At 39.0% G+C, this 19,807-nt stretch overlaps 2 protein-coding genes across 4 annotated transcripts in view; both read left to right on the forward strand.

Moving 5' to 3' along the window:
• Positions 1-1,508: 1,508 nt before the first annotated feature.
• atp6v0b (ATPase H+ transporting V0 subunit b) lies at positions 1,509-9,514 on the forward strand. Its single transcript, XM_051401671.1, has 8 exons — positions 1,509-1,767; positions 2,614-2,662; positions 3,806-3,889; positions 5,001-5,078; positions 6,013-6,082; positions 6,281-6,332; positions 6,754-6,944; positions 7,185-9,514. Exons 1-8 carry the CDS (start codon positions 1,683-1,685, stop codon positions 7,209-7,211), a joined length of 636 nt encoding a protein of 211 aa, XP_051257631.1. The 5' UTR covers positions 1,509-1,682; the 3' UTR covers positions 7,212-9,514.
• Positions 9,515-11,227: 1,713 nt separating this feature from the next.
• b4galt2 (UDP-Gal:betaGlcNAc beta 1,4- galactosyltransferase, polypeptide 2) overlaps positions 11,228-19,807 on the forward strand; it is a 168,063-nt gene continuing 159,483 nt past the window's right edge. Inside the window, exon 1 of one of the 3 annotated variants that reach the window (XM_051401406.1) lies at positions 11,228-11,535. The gene's annotated coding sequence lies outside the window, so the exon portion shown is untranslated. Of the gene's footprint in view, positions 11,536-11,848; positions 12,357-12,565; positions 13,084-19,807 lie in introns of those variants that run through there. The other 2 variants (XM_051401413.1, XM_051401422.1) reach the window with 2 other exon arrangements.

A 19,807-nucleotide genomic window follows, 5' to 3' on the forward strand; every position in this document is an offset into this window, starting at 1 on the left:
ATCCTATCTCATCTGTGATGGAATAAAACGGATCATCTTTACAGCTGAGAAACTTCTGTGGCCTCAGAGGATAAAATTGTCGCAAATTGCTTTGGATTAGAATATGAGGATGGGGACACAATCCAGGGAGGTTCGAAGCACTGGCAGAAAGTCTGTGTTGAAATTAATGAAGAGGAAAAATCTGATATCTGGTGTCCATCTTTTGTGCTGTCAGTCTCACAGCGAAGATGATGAACATTTTATGGTGAACATAAAATAATAATTTTGTTATCAACAGGGATATATCCCAGAAGTATTTCCCTATAGACTTTGATTTGATTCATTGTAAAAAAAAATATTACACACTCATTTGCAGCCTTTGCCTTTGAGGGAAAGCTTCACAGAAGGATAGCAATTATGGAAAGGACTCCCCCTGCTGGATCATCATTAGATATTTATCTGCAACCACATGTCAAAGTAATGTATTTTGTGAATGTGGAACTTTTGTGATAAAAAGATTTATGATATAATATTGTTTTTGTTCTGAACAACAAACAATATAAACCAAACATTGCATGTTTATTAAATAATGAATATTGAACTGTTTTTTATTGTTCCACAGAATTTGTTTGTGGGATAAAACAGTGTGATTGCACACAAGCAACCAGTTAACTATGGAAATAGATAGATAGATAGATAGATAGATAGATAGATAGATAGATAGATAGATAGATAGATAGATAGATAGATAGATAGATAGATAGATTTTATTAATCCTCAAAGGGAAATTGGGTCATCATAGCAGCCAGGTACATTTAAATACAATAAAATACAACAATAGAATAAAATACTGAGGTAGAAAAGATAAAAAAGATAAAAAAAAGATAATGGGAATATTTAACAGGGATATAAATATACTGTCAGTTGAATTTAATTCATTATTTATACCCTTTTCTTCTTTTCACTCAGCTTAATTTATATAGCACCTTGCTGAGAAACATACAGCCCAAAGTGCTTCACATAACAAACTGATACATACATGAAAACAAAAAATGAACAGCAATAAATAACAACTCTGCAAGGCTAAAAATGAATACAATAAAACAATACAACGTAAGACATAAAAAATAAAAGATATAAAAACAAACAAAGACAATATTGTAGTATATGTTACACTCCAATAAAATCCCAATAAATAAAATAGACTGCAGTCGTGACTCACTCACAACTACAACAGTGACATCTAGCGGCCGCTACAGGCGCTGCAGGCGGCTCTCACTCATTTGGTATGCAGCCTTCTAGGACGCATTCGGTTACAGTACTCACATCTCCAAGGACTTAAGCTTCAAACCTTTTTGTTGTATTTCTGTGTATAGTGCACTGTGAGTCCTTGTTACTTTCACAACGAACACATTTAAAAACATTTCTCGTTTACACCTTCGTTGTGAAATCCTTCCAGCAAAGGGAGGGGGGAGGAGGAGAATAAATGAAACCGAACGCAGCCCAAACTGCCCCCCCCTCCTCCTCCCCGGTCACATGCTAGTCAAACTGGATCAGCTGACACTGGCCAGCTTCTCCTCTTGATGCTCCTTCTCCTTCTCCTCCATCGACTGAAAGCGTTTCTTTAAGCAGCGTCAGATTTTAGATTTGAGCCGAGGAGATCTCGCCGATCTCGCCGATCCAGGAGTTAGACGGCCGGATAGATGCTGCTAGAGTGGATGATGGACGGACACGCTATTCTGTATACGGGGGTCACTTTGGCCTTCTGGAGTACCATACTAATCGTCGGTAAGATTATATTTCCCCTGAATATTTGACCTAATGGATCAAATCATCTGTTTTCTACTGATATGCAACAATGCCGTAGCAGCAAGTTGTTCTTTCTTCGCGGTAAAACAACCCATTTTGCGTTTGACGGCTGTAATTCAGGGACCCGGCTAAATCATGGGATGAGAGCGGTCGCGGATGTTTCCATTTTGTTTTCCCAGCTACAATTTGCTAGATTAACACGCCAATTGGAGTGAACGCCACCCACGCGTGATCGTATTTACTACCACGAAGACACCAAAAACCCTGCGTGTTGCTGAGCTTAATCTAAATTAAATGTATTTTATGTTTCAGATACGCGAACCGACCTTGCATCCAAGCTAGCAGCTCGCTAGCATTTCCTGACGTTAAGCTAAGCTAATGACAGCTAGCCAGCTTGGAGCTAACCGCTTATATTAGCAGAAAATGTCCGAGGTTAGGAGACAGTGTTTGCGGTTTATGTTAACGAGTAAATAATCTTATTTACTGGAAGTTAGGGTGGGGTTTGGGGGTTGCTCTTCTCTCGGTGTTATTCATTAACTTTGACGATGCTAACATTAGCCGGTTAGCTGTAGACAGGAGACGGATTTGAAACAGGAACAGGGTTTTTCACGTGAGAGTGAGCTATCACACCGAAGTTACGACTTTAACACGTAAATGTGACACTGGTACACACATGGTTCGGTTTATTAATGCGGTAACAAACTGTGAATGTCTGCACCAAAGGGGGTTTCCTCTTTCACAGACACCGAGCTTGTAAAATGAGCAGCAGGCTTTTTTTTTTTCATTTTCACATCTAATTTTCCATATTTTGTTTTATTTCCGCAGGTATTTGCTATACCATATTTGACCTTGGGTTCCGTTTTGATGTGGCATGGTAAGCAGTCTTGACATAAAGTTACTGCCTGCAGGTTAATGAGCACCACTGGGCTGAACTGTATTTAATTGTGGACTCAAACACAAACAGGACTACACAAGCTCTTCGGTAATAAACCTGTCACCTGTCAGAGTAACACAGGTATAAGTTGAACGGAAGATGTTTAATAGGCAACTATTTTGTGAAGGATTTCAGTTATTTTCCCGCTTCTAAACTAATAATAAGTATTTACTGCTTTTTTTGGGTCATGTTTGATCATCAATGAAATATCTTAGTCTTGGAGTAATTGTTAAACAAAAACAAACTATTTGAGGAGGAATTTAATGGACAAAACAATGAATTGACTGATGATTTAATTAAAAAATAACTGACAGATTAGTCGATAATGAAAATGATAATTTTTTTGCAGCCCAAATGTGAAGTCAGTCCACTTCTTTAGTTGAATGCTTTGAGCCTTATTGACACTATTGCCTTGCAGAGAGTAGATGTTGAAATTGTGGGCTGTTTAAAAGTTGTGCCAAAAGGACAGCGACTTTTCCTAGATTGCACAATTGTAAGAATACTGCTATGCTACTTTACAACAGGTCATAGTTTCTGGCTATTCATAATAATCACAATAACTTTTATTTGTGTTTTTACAAAAGAACATACAAAGTGCTTTACAAAGACGTAAGTGTAGCACAGTACTGTTGCCTTTGATATTGCTCCGACAGATTCAGAGCCTGCCCTTCTCTTAGGGAGGGTCTGTCTTCACATGACTGTTCAAAAGTCAACCTCTTTTATTTTGTGGAAGTAGAAAAGACAAGGGAAAATATAGTTTGACTTCAGAGACTTGCATAGAGTCGTAGTGAACCACTGTAAACAATAGAATAAAAGTTAGTATTTTAATTAAATCTACATTTAGCTTGCCAAAATACATTTTAGTTTTGGCTGTAAAAGAAGCAGATTATCATTAATTCTAACTGCACCTACTCTGTTTTAAACCAGCCCTCTTGTATTGTTGTAGTGTGAGTCTGGATCACTCTCTGTACACTGTTTAAGTTGAAAATCTTATCTTCGGCTGCCATTTATAAGACATTTAAATTTCCTGTAAAGTGGCCACAAAGCAAGTAGTCTTCATCAGCTGTACCTCTTTGCTTGCAGGTTCCTGACAGAGACTTCTCCTTTCATGTGGGCCAGTCTGGGCATTGGCTTGGCCATCTCTCTGTCTGTGGTGGGAGCAGCCTGGTGAGTACCTTACACAGTTTAAAGCAGTGTAAGACACAGATAGTGGTACTTAAAGGCCTGAAATGCACCGGTCTTTCATAGAATAATTTCCTCTTTTCTTGAACCACTTAGGAAAGTAAGTATCATGTGGGAATATGGAACTGGAAAATCTTAGAATTAGCAAAACAGGAACACTCCTGAGTATCTGTTGGATGGAGTCTCTTTTACATTTTGAAATGAAAAAGTTATGTCAGCTACACTCATATGACATAACAAAACAAACACTTTTTACAATTGGCTTCAGAGGGGCCCTGACAAACTAAGTTGACTTACAGAAACTACATAGCCTCATGTCGCCTAAAGTCATCTGTTAAAAGTTACTCTTGAACACTGTGAAACCCACAGCAGACTGCCAAGATGCTTCTGTTCAAGCCAACTTATGTTTTGCACCACTGAATCTGATTAAACTGTTTAGTTGTATGCTTGGAATACAAACTGAGACTGTTTCTTATTTAAAATAAAGATGTGTTTGTCAGTGAAAGCTTTGCTCTACCGTTGTCAACCTGTGGTCTTTTGCTAATGGATATAGATTATTCTGAGATAAAAGAATATATAGAGAAGCTGCTCTCGATGGGTGAAATAATTGATTCACCAGCATGCAGCCGCTCAGAGAGCTCTCTCTGACTTCCCTTGATGCAGATTGAACAAGCAGAACTTGCTGAACAGAAGGCGATAAGGGCCAATTAGAGCCAATGGTTCAGGACACACGGAAAAAACTACAGCCGACTGTCAGCCGCTCACAACGCAGTTCAGCCGCTGTTGGCTTGGTGTGTTGGGGCCCAGACATGTTCTATCTGTATAGTGACTGATGTAACGTAGCTGTATTACATTTACAAATGACACGTCAGATGGACACAAATCACTGATATCGCTTTTCATCATTAGTTCAATGTAATGCACATTACTTCCTCTTTTAATTTAGAATTTAAAGAAGAGCTTTAACAGGGTGTTTGGTTAGTTGTCCTCTGATCTGTTTCTGATAAGATCCAAAAACTTTCATAATGTTGTTAAATAGTTATGTTTCTTGGATGATACAAAAGGAATCTCGCTGATTGATGTTTTTGTTTTTTAGGGGGATCTACATCACTGGTTCAAGCATTATTGGAGGTGGTGTCAAGGCTCCACGCATCAAAACCAAGAATTTGGTCAGGTAGGCTCATGCAAGAACAGAAATTAAGTAATTCTCCTCTGCTTTATATTTTCAGATTATATTTACTTTATAGTAGGTTTAGTTCGTTATATCAATTTGACTTTTAATTATACTGTTTCTCACCTACCTCATTTGTTTTGTGATTATTTGTGGGAAGTATCTGCTGTACCATTGCAATTTCTCTTTGAGATTAGTAAACTGATCCTTCCTTCCCTCCCACCTGAAGCAAAGCTGGGTAGTATTATCCAGTTGAATGTTGAATACTGCTGCTGAACAAAGAAAGTGGTTTAAAAATCATATTTTTGAAGTAATGTTTAACCTCTACTACTTGCATTCATCATGGAGACATGTAATAGCCATTTAACACCAGAAAGCGATATTAAAACATCTATAAATGTCAGACCTGCAGCTTTAAACAAGTGTAACATCCTGCTCTCATTAGCCACATTGTGTCTACTTAATGAGTATCTGTGAGCGCCTGTCATGATAGCCAGTGAATTACAGTTTCACCGATCATCCATGACCACAGTTTGTTACTGTTAGTCCACAGCAGCACTTTGTAGTGACTCGGGAGAACAAGCTGCCAGTGAAAATCCAATCACTGGGGCGGCAGTAGCTCAGTCCGTAGACTTGGGAACCGGAGGGTCACCGGTTCAAGTCCAGTATGGAGTGTGGACTGGTAGCTGGAGAGGTGCCAGTTCACCTCCTGGCTGGGGTGCCCTTGAGCAAGGCACTGAACCCCTAACTGCTTCCAGAGCGCCGTGGCAGCCCATCACTCCACCATCTCTCTGTATTTGCATGTCTATAAGCAAATATGTATGATTGTATTTTGGGCCTGTGTGTGTTACCAAAAAAGGGCAATATATTTATTTATTTTAGTAAAGTTAATCATCTTATATACTTCTCTTACATTTTTTTTAATCTCTCCCTCTAGCATCATTTTCTGTGAAGCTGTAGCAATCTATGGGATCATCATGGCCATTGTAATCAGCAACATGGCTGAGGTAAGCAATAAACATTTCTATTGTTCGAGCAAGAACACTGTGCCGTTATTCATTTTGTCTTTAAAGACGGGAGCACTGTACAGGGAACAATACATACATCAGTATTAAACATATGGGACAGAAATACGTTTAATGTGATTGTGACAAAAGAGCAAGAGTGTTTTTTTTGTTCTAAAAGGAATATCTTTTCTCTTATAGAGCTTCCGTGGAACAACCCCTGAGACCATCGGGGCAAGGAACTACCAAGCTGGTAAGAAAACAGACAAAAAGTTTCTGAATGCAAGATGTTGAAGAAAAATCCACCCTAAAAATGCCAACAATTTCAACATTAAACGGCACCTGGAATTTGCTGATTGTCACTCAAATTGCAACATCCAGGGTGGGTCAAATTTACATTTAAAAAAATGGTTAAGTTATAATGTGACAGTCTGGTAACAAGTTGAATGCTTGATATGGTTTGTATACAAGTTTAATTCTCATGGTCTTAAATCTTAAGTTATTTGCAGGATTGAGTCTAGAGAAGTGATAAATCTCATCATCTTTCACAGTTCTATAAACATACATAAACTCAATTTGAATATCATCAAACCATGACAGGGAATCAGATTGTGGCCAGTCCCAGTGTTATTACTTATGGAAGTCTCTGACTCATTTGATTTCAATCCTACTAGGTTACTCCATGTTTGGAGCCGGTCTGACTGTGGGCTTTTCCAACCTCTTCTGCGGCATCTGTGTCGGCATCGTGGGCAGCGGAGCGGCGTTGGCAGACGCCCAGAACGCCAGCCTCTTTGTGAAGATCCTCATTGTGGAAATCTTCGGCAGTGCAATTGGCCTGTTTGGTGTCATTGTGGCCATTCTGCAGGTGAATGAGACAAGCTGCTCATTTTCTGTCTTCGCAATCTTTCTTTTTTTCTCCAGACGAGAAAGCTATCCATGGCCGCAACAATGGCCTTTTGTTGCAGACATATGACACATGTCACTGCAGAGATAGTAATTATTTCCACAAAAGTCTAGATGGATCTATGTTGTGTAGATGTGATGATTCAACCTGTTTCTGTATATGAAAGTCTAATAACTGGTTTCTTTTTTTTTTCTCCGTCAGACTTCAAAAGTAAAGATGGGTGACTAGAAGATGCCTTCACATGCTGAGAAGATGAAAAAGACACTGCTGGAAAATAAGATGGATTATTGTGTAAATACATCGTAAATTATTTAAATGTCTCTATTTGCCTGGTATTGTTTTTAACCATCATTCGTGCAAGAGTGGTACGCTCACACCCCTTACTGACTTGTCCTGATAGAAACACGAATGTTAAGTAAGAAATCTGGTAAAACCCCCACCAGATGGCAGTGTTTCGTGTGCATTTTTGCGCCTGTAATTAACGACTGAACCTTGTTTCTCTTCAAGAGTTCAACTTAATGAGCAATACAAGCAGAATGGTGTGATAGATTTTAGCTGAACCAGCCAGTCTGTAGTCTTGAGAGCTGTAAAGAGTACTGCAAGGACAGGTTCATACCAGGTTGGGGTTTTAGTGACATTTTCCTGACCACTCTTGGATGTATGATGAGTTAAAAACTACACTAGAGTATTTGAAAATATTTGTGTGCGTGTGTGTGTATGCTGGACACGTGATCTTTTTTTTTTTTTTTCCCTGTGAAGCATGAGGGTGTTTACCATTGTGTTTATTACTGTAGCCTGGTCTGTCAGGGTTTGTTTTTGTTTTGTTTGTTTTGTTTTTGTAACTGTTCTTTGCTAATAAGCAAGTGGTCCTTAATCCACGCTGTGGTCCGAATACAGTATTTGTCAGGCCTCCTGCTGTAGAAGTGAAGTTTTGAATTACAGTAGTGAAGTGGGAAGTAAGGTCACCCCGACAGTTGGACGTGCTCTTTGGGAGGCCAAGTAGTGTCAGATCACAGCAGCAGATCTGCTCCAAACATGTCATCCTGTCATTCATTTCCATACTTCCAAAAATGTTATGGATGTCTCCATTTGAATGAGCCTTGTGCACATAGCTGCCAGCCACAACTTCCTTGTTTTTCCCCAGAGTCTTCTGATCCTTTTTCAGGAGGTTTTGGAGGGAGGAATTGGACATAAAAGTGGATTGTTCAGTGTTGAGTTGAAGGAAACTAAACGATTGTGGATACGCAGAATACTTTAAGAGATCCCTTGTCCATAGTGTTGTTGCACACAGACCATTAACTGGCTTACAAGGAAACAAAGATGACCTTAGTATGAGGAAATCTAACATCTCCAGTTACAAGTGAACAAAGTCAACATTGCTATCCTCCTTCTGAAGTCTCTAATCAACCTTATTATCGTAGAAAAGAGGGATTTATTTTAGAGAGCACCTACATTTCTAGTATTACCTTACACTCAGTAGTAATAATATTTAATATTTGCTCTAGCATCGCAGTCATTGTTCTAGAGGTCTTAATAATTTTGTATAGACTGGTCCTCTTGACTTTGATTTTATGTTCTCTCAGGTGATCTGGCTCCCAAAACTCTGGGTAAAAACTATGGACTGCATTAAATATTCAGCAACTTTATGGATACAGATTTTTACATTATTTTACACAGAAATTACATTCTACAAATCTTCATATTTCTTTATTTTTATTAAACTGTCTCGTTTTCAATGTTCATCTTAACATCTGTGTTCCCAAATTATTTTCTAACATTCCTTAAAGAAGCTTTGTGTGTGTGTGTGTGTGTAAAGCTTAATCTTAGTGTGTTTGGGTAGAGTGCAATTTGAATGACAAAATTAGACTCCTGCTACATCACAGCAAAGCCATCATTTAAATCTTTTGTCATCAAAGCATGTGCTTTTTTTTAATCAGCTGGTAGCTGTGCAGCATTTCAGCTGTTTCCTATTGATGCTGACACGTAAATGTGGAAACAGATTATTTTTATGAACCTTTGGCTTCCAGCTGACAGTAGACTCATATTGATGTGGGCACCGAGTGCAAAATGCTTGTACGGAAAACACGTTCGCTAACACTTTCTGTTCTTGATGCATCATTCCACAACTTAAGATGACAGACCACGGCTAATTGTAAATCGTCTTTCTTGTAATTTTTCCCTCCAACCCTCTCGTGGAGTCGTGAATGAGTATAAACATTGAGTCTTTACATGGGGAAAACTGGATCGTCCTTAATATATCCAGACCTGGCCTCCCAAAGGTGTCAAAAGCAGCAAGATCTGATGATGGTTTTTAATTAAACCAAGATGTAACTCAGATATTCCTTTGGTTAACCAGGCTCTGCACCAAACCCCGGGCTTTCAGTGACTGTAGTTGGTACCGTGTGTGCATTATGTTTATGTGATGGTGATCAGAGAATAAGTCATTGTTTTTTGACATTGTGTACAATAATAAAACAGATCGTCCTTCTGGCTTCATAAATGTCCTTGAGAAAATAAAATGTTCCAATCAAGGTTTGTTGGATTTGTTTCTGATTTAGATTCCTATTTATGTTGTGGGTTTGTCAGTGTTGTGTCCTAAACAGTGCTGTGTGTGTACTGCTGTATGTGACCTCTGCCACCAACGCTTGCCTTGCCTCCTGCTGTGTTTACTTGCTTCCACTAGATGGAGCAGTAAACCACAAAATCTGTCTTCCTGATGGAAGTGGTGCTGTACACACTGGCAGTGGGGCTAATATCTGCTGTAATATCCATCTGTGTAGCTGCAAGGTTATAGTGTGAAATTATTATCATAGCATTAGTGTAGAAGGCGTTAATCTATCTGAAACTGGTCATTATGCTTTTTAAAATATATTATTGTCCCTTTGCAGTTGACTGCAGAAGACCCCATATACAGTAATTAAGACCCCTTGTGAATATCATTGTGATGCCAGATGTTTTTGAATCATTTTCCACTCATGGCTTATTCCCATTTAAAGAGTCTTTAAACAATGATAATAATTTTATTTAGATTTTATTTTTTCAAAACACACAAAAACACTAAACAGAAGTACATAAGACAATCATTCTAAAATATATACAATCTTAAAATCCAATAAACTAATTCAACAAATATTAAGGATGTCTTTGTCTACAGAGACCCTCTAACCAATTTGTCAATTAATTAAATAAGAGGGGGCAGCTCTACTAACTACAGAGCTTTAAAGGTGTCCATATGCATTTCAATAAACATTTAAGGTAGAGTTAGCATGTGTTATGTCTGTATATTTGAATATGTTTTAACAATGACCAATGGTGTATTCCCATTTTAATGAGACCATTTAAAACAATCAACTTAATGTAAAATATAAATCATCTGAGTCAACTAAGTCAACTGATGATAAAAAAGGACAAAAATTTACAAAATGTCACAGAACACATTTAGAAATTGATGTTTAGAGTTGAAGAGCGTTAAACAACACTTTTAAGGTTGTTTATGTCTGTGTATTTAGACACATTTGTACATAACTTCCCTTTTGAAGCACTGTTTAACATCTGCATTGAAAAGTACAAGATAAACAAACTTTGCTTTGTTATTAGAAGTTTTAATAACGTTTTAATAAAGTTTTAATAAACCATATTTGGGAATATCATTGTGATGCCAGGAATAAGCAGTAAAATACAGTCTTAGTCAAAGACCAATGATCAATTGGTCAACTAACTGAGTAAAACAGAGCAACCATACAAACCTTTAAAATATGATCATCAAAGTTTTAAAAAATAATCCGAGAAACAAAAACAAAAAGTATAACGTGGAGAGTTTTATGTTTATTTATTTGTCTGAAACAATTTAATTTGTTATGAAATAATAATAATCATTGTTTAAAACTCATATTATTATCTCCCTGTGTGTCCATGAGAGAAAAGTAGATTATCAAATTACCACCTTCCCTGGTATGAGAGGAGCAGGATAAAGAAAAAAAAAAGGAAAAAAAAGAAAACGAGATTCTGAACCATCCGGGCTTCCGTAGGCAGCAGGGAGCGAAGGGACCTGCTCGCTGCCTCAGCCTGAGAGCATCCTTTTTCTTTGCCTTCTTCTCATCCTTACCAAAACACAGCGGGATGGCGGAAAAATATGAGGATAGCGTCTCCGTACTCTCCGGTTTGCGGTAGACTACCGTTGCGGGGTTACGGTAGCCGGTTTGGAGAGGGGGGGTGGGTGGGTGGGGGGGGCCGGGGGGGGAAAGGCTAGCGTAATGCTACACAACATGAGGCTTTTTCCCCCTGATGAAGAGCCTGTCTGTGGAAACGAAGAGAATATAGTTATCCCTATGAGAGCGAGCTGGGCTGAGCCTTAAGCTTTTACTGTGTATTTTATTTTTTATTTATTTTACAAACATTTTGGGCAACACACTGCTCATTCACAGTTGTTTTTTTTTTTTTTTTTGGTATGTTTTAATCTCTCTTCCCTCCTCGGCTGACTGAAACCAGCGGTGCTCCTGTAAAGAAGAAGATGCACGGATAGATAGAAGTGCTCTCGCATGACAACATGAAGGTAGGATGCTCTTGCTTTTCCTCTCTGCTTCCCGGGACGCATTGTTTCATTCAGCATCGCTTGCACGCTTTTCCTTTGTTTCCATCCGTCCTCCGCACATTTTCATCCCGCACATTTCATCCCTTTCTGCTGTGAATATCGTGGGGAGTGTGGTAGCAACGCACTGCCCCCTACCCCTCTTTTGTTATCATGCACATTTCCATCTCTTTCTTTTCTTTTTTTTTTTTTTTTTACACCCGCCATACTAGGCTCCCCCCCCACTCCTCAGCCTCCCTGCACTCACTGTTTATCCTACAGTAAAAGAAACCATCAGCTGCACACAAGGCTGCTGAGAGGAATATTCAACCATGCATTTGGGTCCAATTTGGAGCTTTTAAATCTTTGAAAACCCACTTTTTTTTGCATTCTTTTTTTTTACAGCAGTTGTCTGAATATTGCTGGCTCTGTTTTTCTCTGCCCTCCCACCACACAGTTTTAAAGAGAGGATGCAAAGTCTGTGGCCTGCAGCATCTCTGGTCTTATGGTGTTGTCACAGCACACTAAGAGCAAAGAGTGCCAGTGTGCACAGCCAGTGTTACGCTGGGGAAATGAGAGAGAGAGAAAGGAGGGGAGGTTTGGCGCTTCTTCATCATGATGCTTAACCTAACCAGGCGTTTACACAGAAGCTCCGTAGCCAGACCATAATCCAATCTGACATGTCTCTCATTTATGACACAGTATCTCTGTAGGGCTACTGCTATAGAGGCTATATAGGAGCAAGTGGACTGGAACTACTTCGCTTTGTGCTCCGAGTTGTCCAGTGCAGAGTCGCCTTTGGTGGAGTGAGTGAGCGAGTTTACCATTTTCCTTTTGATGTATTGTACTGGGGGGAAAAAAACCCCCAAACATGTATTGTGCAAAACATCTGATCTTGTTGTGTTGAGGCCATGTGTTATTTGTCTCCAGAGCTATTTAGTGAGGTTTTTTTCACTGTGATTCAGCGTCAGTGTCAACATCTGTACTCATATTTATGGTTGAAGAGTTGCTTTAGAGCTAGAAGTGAGGCTAGATAGCAGTAGGAGTAGTACCATTACTGATTCATCTGCTGTTATTATTTTCTGGATTAATCATTCTATAAAATGTCAGAAAATAGTGAGAAATGTGGCGTTTCTGAAAGTGGCGTTATTAAATTAACTAAAAGAAAGTACGTTTTTCCACTTGACAGAACAATCTCAGCTCAAGGACCAGTTCGCTCGCTCGTTCTGGAGCTTTTAACTGTATCACATCGTCCTCCTCGTGTCATCTCAGTTGCCGTGCATTGATTGGCTTCTTTCACTGAAGACTTTTTTGACATGTCAGAGTCGGGGGAAAAAAAGCAGGTGTGAGTAATACAGTAAATGTTGGCTGTATTCCAGTGAGCTGCTTCAGTTTCAGGGTCCTGGTATTGTGCGCAGCAGAGCCATCGTTGTTATCAGTAACACCTGTGCTTTTTACCCAGTATGACAAGTGACAAAAGGCCCATGAATGTTATTGACTGTGTGATACACTTGAAAGCTCCAGAACAAGCAGGTAAGTGGACTTTGAGTGGGCATTGTTTTAGTATTTATATACGAAAGCACGTATCTTAGTCCAGTTAAGTTCACTCGTGTGCAGTGATAGCGCAGAAACAACTTTTGACCATCTGCTGTGAAAACCTGTGTAATCTGTGACTTGACTCGAGGCTGATCAGATAGCAGAGAGGTGGTTATGGCATCGGGGTCTGTAATTACAGGTGACAGGGTGGTCTTTTTATTTATTATTATATTAATTTGTGTGTGTGTGTGTGTGTGTGTGTGTGTGGTGGAGGATCTTCCTGCAGGTGTACAGGTTCTCTATCGATTGGTTATCACATGATGTGTCTCTTTTTAAGAAGAAAGCTAACTACTGTCAACAATCATTTGCTGTTTTTGTCCTGACATTGTTTTTTAAGGAAATACAGACGTAGGTGGCGTCTCTGGTTATTAAAGGCTGTCCTGGAACTAGAAGGTCACACAGGTTCATTTAGGGCTACAGCTGTTTTTTAATTCCTTAATTACTACGTTTGTGTGTAAAGTCTTTCGTACGTTGCTAGGAAACCTTTTTCAGGACACAGGAAGTCACAAACTGTCACACAACTGCCCAAACTAGGTTTTAGGTGAGCTAGCGATATATAAACTTGACTGCCAATACTTTATAAATGTAGGTATGACTTTGTTTTATTTAATATGTGGAAAAATAAGTGTTTTAGGTTTGGTTGTATTCATACAGTTTTGCATGAGCGGGAAATATCCGATTATGCTAAGCTAACTGATGCTATTTAGCCATTTAGTCTAACTATATTAGAATAATGTTTGTACTTTGAGGTATATTGTGTTATTTATGTAAAATGTAATTAAATATTTCTATGTTACATGTTATTAAATCATATTTTGACAAAGTCTGAGGTTGTCGTACTATATATAAGCAAGCTAACGTTAGCTATGCAACAGTTATGTAATAAATATTTAGTAGAAATGAATCTATAAGTACAAACTGGCTTATTTACTGCAAACTGTTTTCATTTAGTGATGTGTAAATCTCCACTTAGTTAACACTTCCAGAAGCTAACGTAAAAACTTCATGTGTTTCTGTTCCAAGGGCACTAATTTCTAAGTAGAGGCGATATCATAGTGGTATTTTTATTAACTTAAATCTGCTCTACTGTGCTGTTCATGAGCTCTGACTGAGGTTTAATATATTTTTATGATGAGAAGAAACCTCTGGACACACCTTTTGGTAAATACGTTTTTTTTTAATCCAAACACAGCCTCCCGTGTGCTGCAGCTTTGGTTGACTGGAGCATGTTACTGTTGAGTGTTTGGATGCTGCGATCAGGTCCTCCATTGTCATTCTTCTTTTACGAGGAGTGTACCGCTGTGGGTGAACTCACTTCCATCTTTCATGAAGCTCAGTCAAGTAAAGCAGTGAAGACCAAGCAGCGTGTTTCACATTGTCTTCCTCAGGTTCACCCATTCTCCTCACCTTGCCGGTCCTGACAGCACAGACGATCGCTCTTTCGTGTTGGAATTTGTTGTCATGGGAACTGTGTGTGTGTGTGTGTGTGTTTGTGTGTGTGGTTTTAAGTGTCTTTTGTTGTCTACATTTCTTAACTTTTTCCTTTCTTTAGCGTCAGAAGTAAAGGTCAAACTACCAACCTCAGTTCATTACTGCATTAGTGCAGTTTTATTCAGTTCTACGTAGAGATCTCCTGAGTTGATCCTCGTATCGGTGCCAGTTCGATAATTCCTTGATGGAACCTCATTCGTCTCTTTAGCTGATCACGTCACGTCAGTTATGGGAGTCAAATTCTCTCAGTTAATGTTTCAGTCATATCGTATCAATAATTTAAGCTAGTAAATGTCATGTTTATAATTAGGACCATTACTACTTGGATCAAGAAGCTTGTGAAAAGTAGAGTGTGTCAGATTAAGTAGCTACAGTTTCAAGTTCAGTATGTCAAATACATATTTAATCAACATTTAAGTAAATCTAAATATCAGATCGGACTCCGTATCAAAGGAGTCGGATTACAATGGCGGCTATAAAACACTTGATCAGGAAATCCCATTTTTTAAAATCTTGTATTCTACCTGTCAGCGCAAAACAGTTTGGACTGTTATTGTTATTTTATTTAATAAAGTAAACCCAGCTTCAATCTGACTAGAGGTTTTAATCAGCCAAGCGGTGGAAATCACCTGTGGGGAGCCCCTGTGGCTTAAGATGCCGACCATGAATCACAATGTTCCCGATTTTGAATTTGGGCATTGTTGCATCTGTCTTTCTGCCTAGTTTCCTGTCATGACGCCACTATCTCTATCTAATAAGAGGCACAAAATGCCCCACATCCCCATAGGGGGACAGTGCTGTTTAAAGAAATACTTTGACATTTTGGCTGGTTGCCTGGCAACCTCACTGTGGTGACATTCCAGATAGCCGCTGCTTCCGGACCAAAGAAATAGTCCCGCACATAACCTCCCCCCTTCCCCATAAAAACAACACGTTGTCTTTTTCACTTTGGTTTCGTACATATTAAAGAAACGAGATCTAATGTGGTAATTAGTGAGTTTTAGAGTTTATTCCCTGTGGAGAGAGACAGTGCAGCTGTTTCCCCCTGCGACCTGTCTTTGTGCAAAGCTAACCTGCTGCTAAGACTGCAGCTTCATAATTAATGGACAGACATGAGAGTGGTATCGATCTTCTAATGGATGGCAAATAAGCCCAAAATGTCAAACTATTCCTGTTAAGCTGTTGGAGTTGTCTTATTGCAGACAACTGCAGAAGACGACCCCCTCCTAGGCAATGAAACAGTGAGCAAAGCCTGAACAACAGCCCCATGAGCAGATAACTAATCAGGTACAGATCAAATGTTGATACCAGATGTAATGGGTTATTACAGAATAACCTGACAGGCCAGTATAAATTCTTAATATTCAAATTATAATGCAAGGGAGCTTCACTAGTCACTATTATAGGTGTATCTTCAGTTCACCCTTATTCTACCTTTCTGTTCAACATGACTGCACATACTGGGATACATGTTGTTATCTTCCTCAAACACTCCAGCTATTCAGTTAACAGAGTTACAAAAGAAAAGCATTGAAGGACACAGGTTGATTAACTCAAGAGCCATTGAAAGTGTAATTGGACAGTAGTGGCCTTAAGCCTCATGTCCCACTGATGTATTAAGCAAAAAAAAAAAAAAGGCAGTCATTTATATAAACTGTCTTTAAAACCCCTTACCAAATCCTCATCTCACTCCCTCTACCCACAATCCTTCCCTCACTTCCTTCCGCTGAAGCACTTCATTTATTTCTTTGCTCTGTTGCCAATTGAGCAGCTGGATCAGAGCGAGAGAGAGAGAGAGAGAGAGAGAGAGAGGGAGGGAGACATAGAGGAAGAGGACAGAGAGAGAGAGAGAGAGAGATGATGTTTCCACTGTAGTCTTTGGATCTGTGTTGCTACAGACGGGACTTTGTTGTATTTGCATAAGGCGAGAGCAGCCTGCATGCTGAGAAACAGCAGACATAACATTGGGGGAGAATTCCTCGAACGGCTTTCGGCATCTGACTTAACGTGAAAACACTTTCCCAGCATCGGGAGTGCCATCTAATACCTTCCTCTGATGCAATATTTCATTGATTTTTTTTCTGTTTCTTGTCAGGTTTGTCTGGCAAAACAAATAGGCAAAAAAAAAAAGAAAAGGGAAAAACATAGCTAGTCACTTGTTCTTTGGTGAGAGAAAGCCAAAGAAAAAAAGAGTAAGAGAGGCAATGTGATATCTGATATATTTTAACCGCCCAACCTCCTTCAGATCAGAGACAGCTGAGAGGCAATTTAATATCCGCATGGGCAGAGCTGAGTAGAAAAGGGTTGAGCAGAGAGAACACCGGAGTTTTGTTCTGTTTTGCTTTTACTCTCTTTTCAAATTTTGCTCTTTTCTTTGCTATTCAGTCCTGTTTTTAGCTTGATGTCTTTGTAGATGCATTAAAAGTCTACAGGCTTCACTGGGTACAATGTGTCTGTCAGAATAATCATTCACTCATTCACTATTCCTTGCAAATTAAACACTTTAATAGTTCATTTTATAGTGAGCAGAGCAGTGAATCGTCATTTTCGCAGGTTTAGTGTCACATTGATGTAATTTTGGGAAGCAGGGCAGTGTACATACCATGGACAATGTTTCTTTTGTTCCATTTGAGGAAATGACAGGAAGTAAATGGTAGAGCCCGGCTGATATGTTGGCCTATTCTATCCGTATCTGATATTCAATTTGGATATTGCACTATAACTATATGATTTTGATAACATGATGGGGTAGAATTGGTCATTCCTCTCCTCTCCTCTCCTCTCCTCTCTGTGTGTCTTTGAGCAGAGGCTGACGGGGGGAGGGCAGAGGTCAGAGTCACTCTCATTTACCACTCTTCTCCTGGCTTCACTTCTCTTATTTTCCACTATTTATTTGCTCTTTACTCTCTCTCTCTCTCTTCCTCTCAGCAGCAAACTGAACTCTTTTACGTACGCTTTTCTGTCTTTGTTTCATATTTGTATGTAAAAAAAGAAAAATAGGCCTTTGTATTGAATTTGCATAAACAAACAAGTGCAAATCATGAACTGCCAGTATAAACCTGGCTCAGTGTAAAGACAGTGTCGTCTCAATCCTACCTTCAGGCAGAACAGACTTGTGATTTTGCGTGCACCCCTGACAGCAAAGTAGAGATGCTTGTTATTGATCATGTAATCTACACTTTGGCCGTAAGTTATCAGGCCCATCTCGTGGGACAAATCAAAGGTTATCATCGGACAACTTTCTGCCGCAGGCTCCACTTCTGGCTTCCCTAAGGTTTCCTCTGTGGCTTTACTGAAGCTGATAAACATGAGGCTGGTGATTTTTAAAATAAATCTGACTTTCAGTTGATCACCTGTCTCTGATCTCTGTTTGTGTTGCTTGAACTACAATTTCTCCCCTCTTTGTGCCATAAAGCAATCGAGCAGCTATACATTAAAATGTAAATGCGATGTAAAGCTAGCAGCTAGTTGCTTTTCTGCAGAGAAGCAAGTTATGCTTTGTGGATGGGCATAGAACTGTAAGTAATGATTATGTTAATTAGTAATTATTGAATATTTTACCTATAAAAAAAGTAGTATCCAATCCTGAGATGGGTGTATCGTTACATAGGTTTGATTGATGATTATTTGAGATATTTGAAAAATTGTCAAAAATGGCAACAAGCATAGATGAGATTCAAACATCTATACAGGGTTGTTTTTTTAAATAAAATTTTCTTCATTTGTCAGGAAATACTTTCAGTGACTGCAGCTTCTGTGACGATTGAAAATGATGGATGGATTCATCAGTCAGTCCTGATACCTCCCAAAATCTAGACAAATCCACTAAAGTCTGGGCAGTGGCCTTATTCATTGACAGTTATTGTACTCGTTATAAAATGAATATGATTTATTATTGTTTTTAAATAGCACATGTAATCAATAAAACAGCTGAAAACAGGTGTCTTTTAACTCACTGTTACACATCAGTCCAGCCCTGTCGATATAATTTATTCCCTTTGGTTTGTTTGTTTGTTTCATCACTCACAAGGCACCTGAGTGCCACTGACATTTTTTCTGTAAGGATGAGGGATAAACTCAGTAAAACCATGAATCCAGTCAGCTAATGAACACCGAAAGGTCAGTGTTGTGGTGGAGTGGAGTTGAGTGGCTGATTCATTCGTGACGCGCCATCATGTGTCTCCACAACTGCGAGACTGAGCTCGCTCACTGGAAAAAAAGAATCACTTCATCAGTGCTCCCAGACCCACTGATTGGGTGATGTATGAGGGGTGCTGACTGATATATTGGTCCTCCTAATATAGGTGACACTGGGCTTTGGGTTGCATAAGGCTGTTTCACTGATTATGCAATGATGAGTGGAAAACAAGTTTGATTTTGACAGAATAACTTACTCAGAAGTAGCTGATAGATTGCAAACACGTCACTCTCACATCCTTGTATATGTGTTTAAAATGAATGTTTCCATTTGACATATTGATGTAGTAATAAAAGTGGTTTACTATGTCACTCAACACATCTTGAAACTGAAATTGAGTATTTTCTTTATCAAATCAGATTAAACAGTTGGTCTCTAAAATGGCAAAAACAGTGTGAAAGTGCCATCACAAAGGTGACTTTATTAAAGGTCCTGTTTTCAATCCAAAGATCAAAACCCCAAAACATTTAATTAATAATTGAATGACAAAGAAAACTATCAAATATTCACATTTGTGAAGTTCCAACCTGTGATTTTGTGGTATTTTTGCTTTAACTTCATCAGAATTGTTTCTAGTTAATTTCCTTTTTATATGACTAATTGTTGCAGCTCTATTTTAAAGTCAGACAGAATACAGGAGCAAGATCATATTTATGTATCTGATATGTTTAAAATGTGTGAGCTTTGGTCTTAGAACAAGATTAGACAATATTATTTGTTCTGGGTCCAGGCTGAAACGCAGGCAATAATGACAATAGGTCAACTCCTGCACAATATGTTGTATCATTACCATAATGCCTGGCTTCTTTGTGATGTGACCCAGATCCTTCATAATGACAGTGTGTAGTGTTCTCTGTCTGTTTCCATCCTGTCTCTCCCTCCCCCCTTCTCTCTTCATTTTTATATCACTCATTCGCTTTCAGCCGGGGGATATAATCTCGAGCGCAGACCCAGCGAGAGTGTGATTTTCTT

This window comes from Dicentrarchus labrax, unplaced genomic scaffold, assembly GCF_905237075.1.
Source record: "Dicentrarchus labrax unplaced genomic scaffold, dlabrax2021, whole genome shotgun sequence".
NCBI classification, from domain to species: Eukaryota; Metazoa; Chordata; class Actinopteri; family Moronidae; genus Dicentrarchus; species Dicentrarchus labrax.

Coding starts and splice junctions, on each gene's coding strand:
- atp6v0b (XM_051401671.1), top strand. CDS start 1,683: ATGCTGCTAGAGTGGATGATGGACGGACACGCTATTCTGTATACGGGG. Junction 3,890..5,000: donor TCTGTGGTGGGAGCAGCCTG/GTGAGTACCTTA, acceptor TTTGTTTTTTAG/GGGGATCTACATCACTGGTT. Junction 6,945..7,184: donor TCATTGTGGCCATTCTGCAG/GTGAATGAGACA, acceptor TTTCTCCGTCAG/ACTTCAAAAGTAAAGATGGG.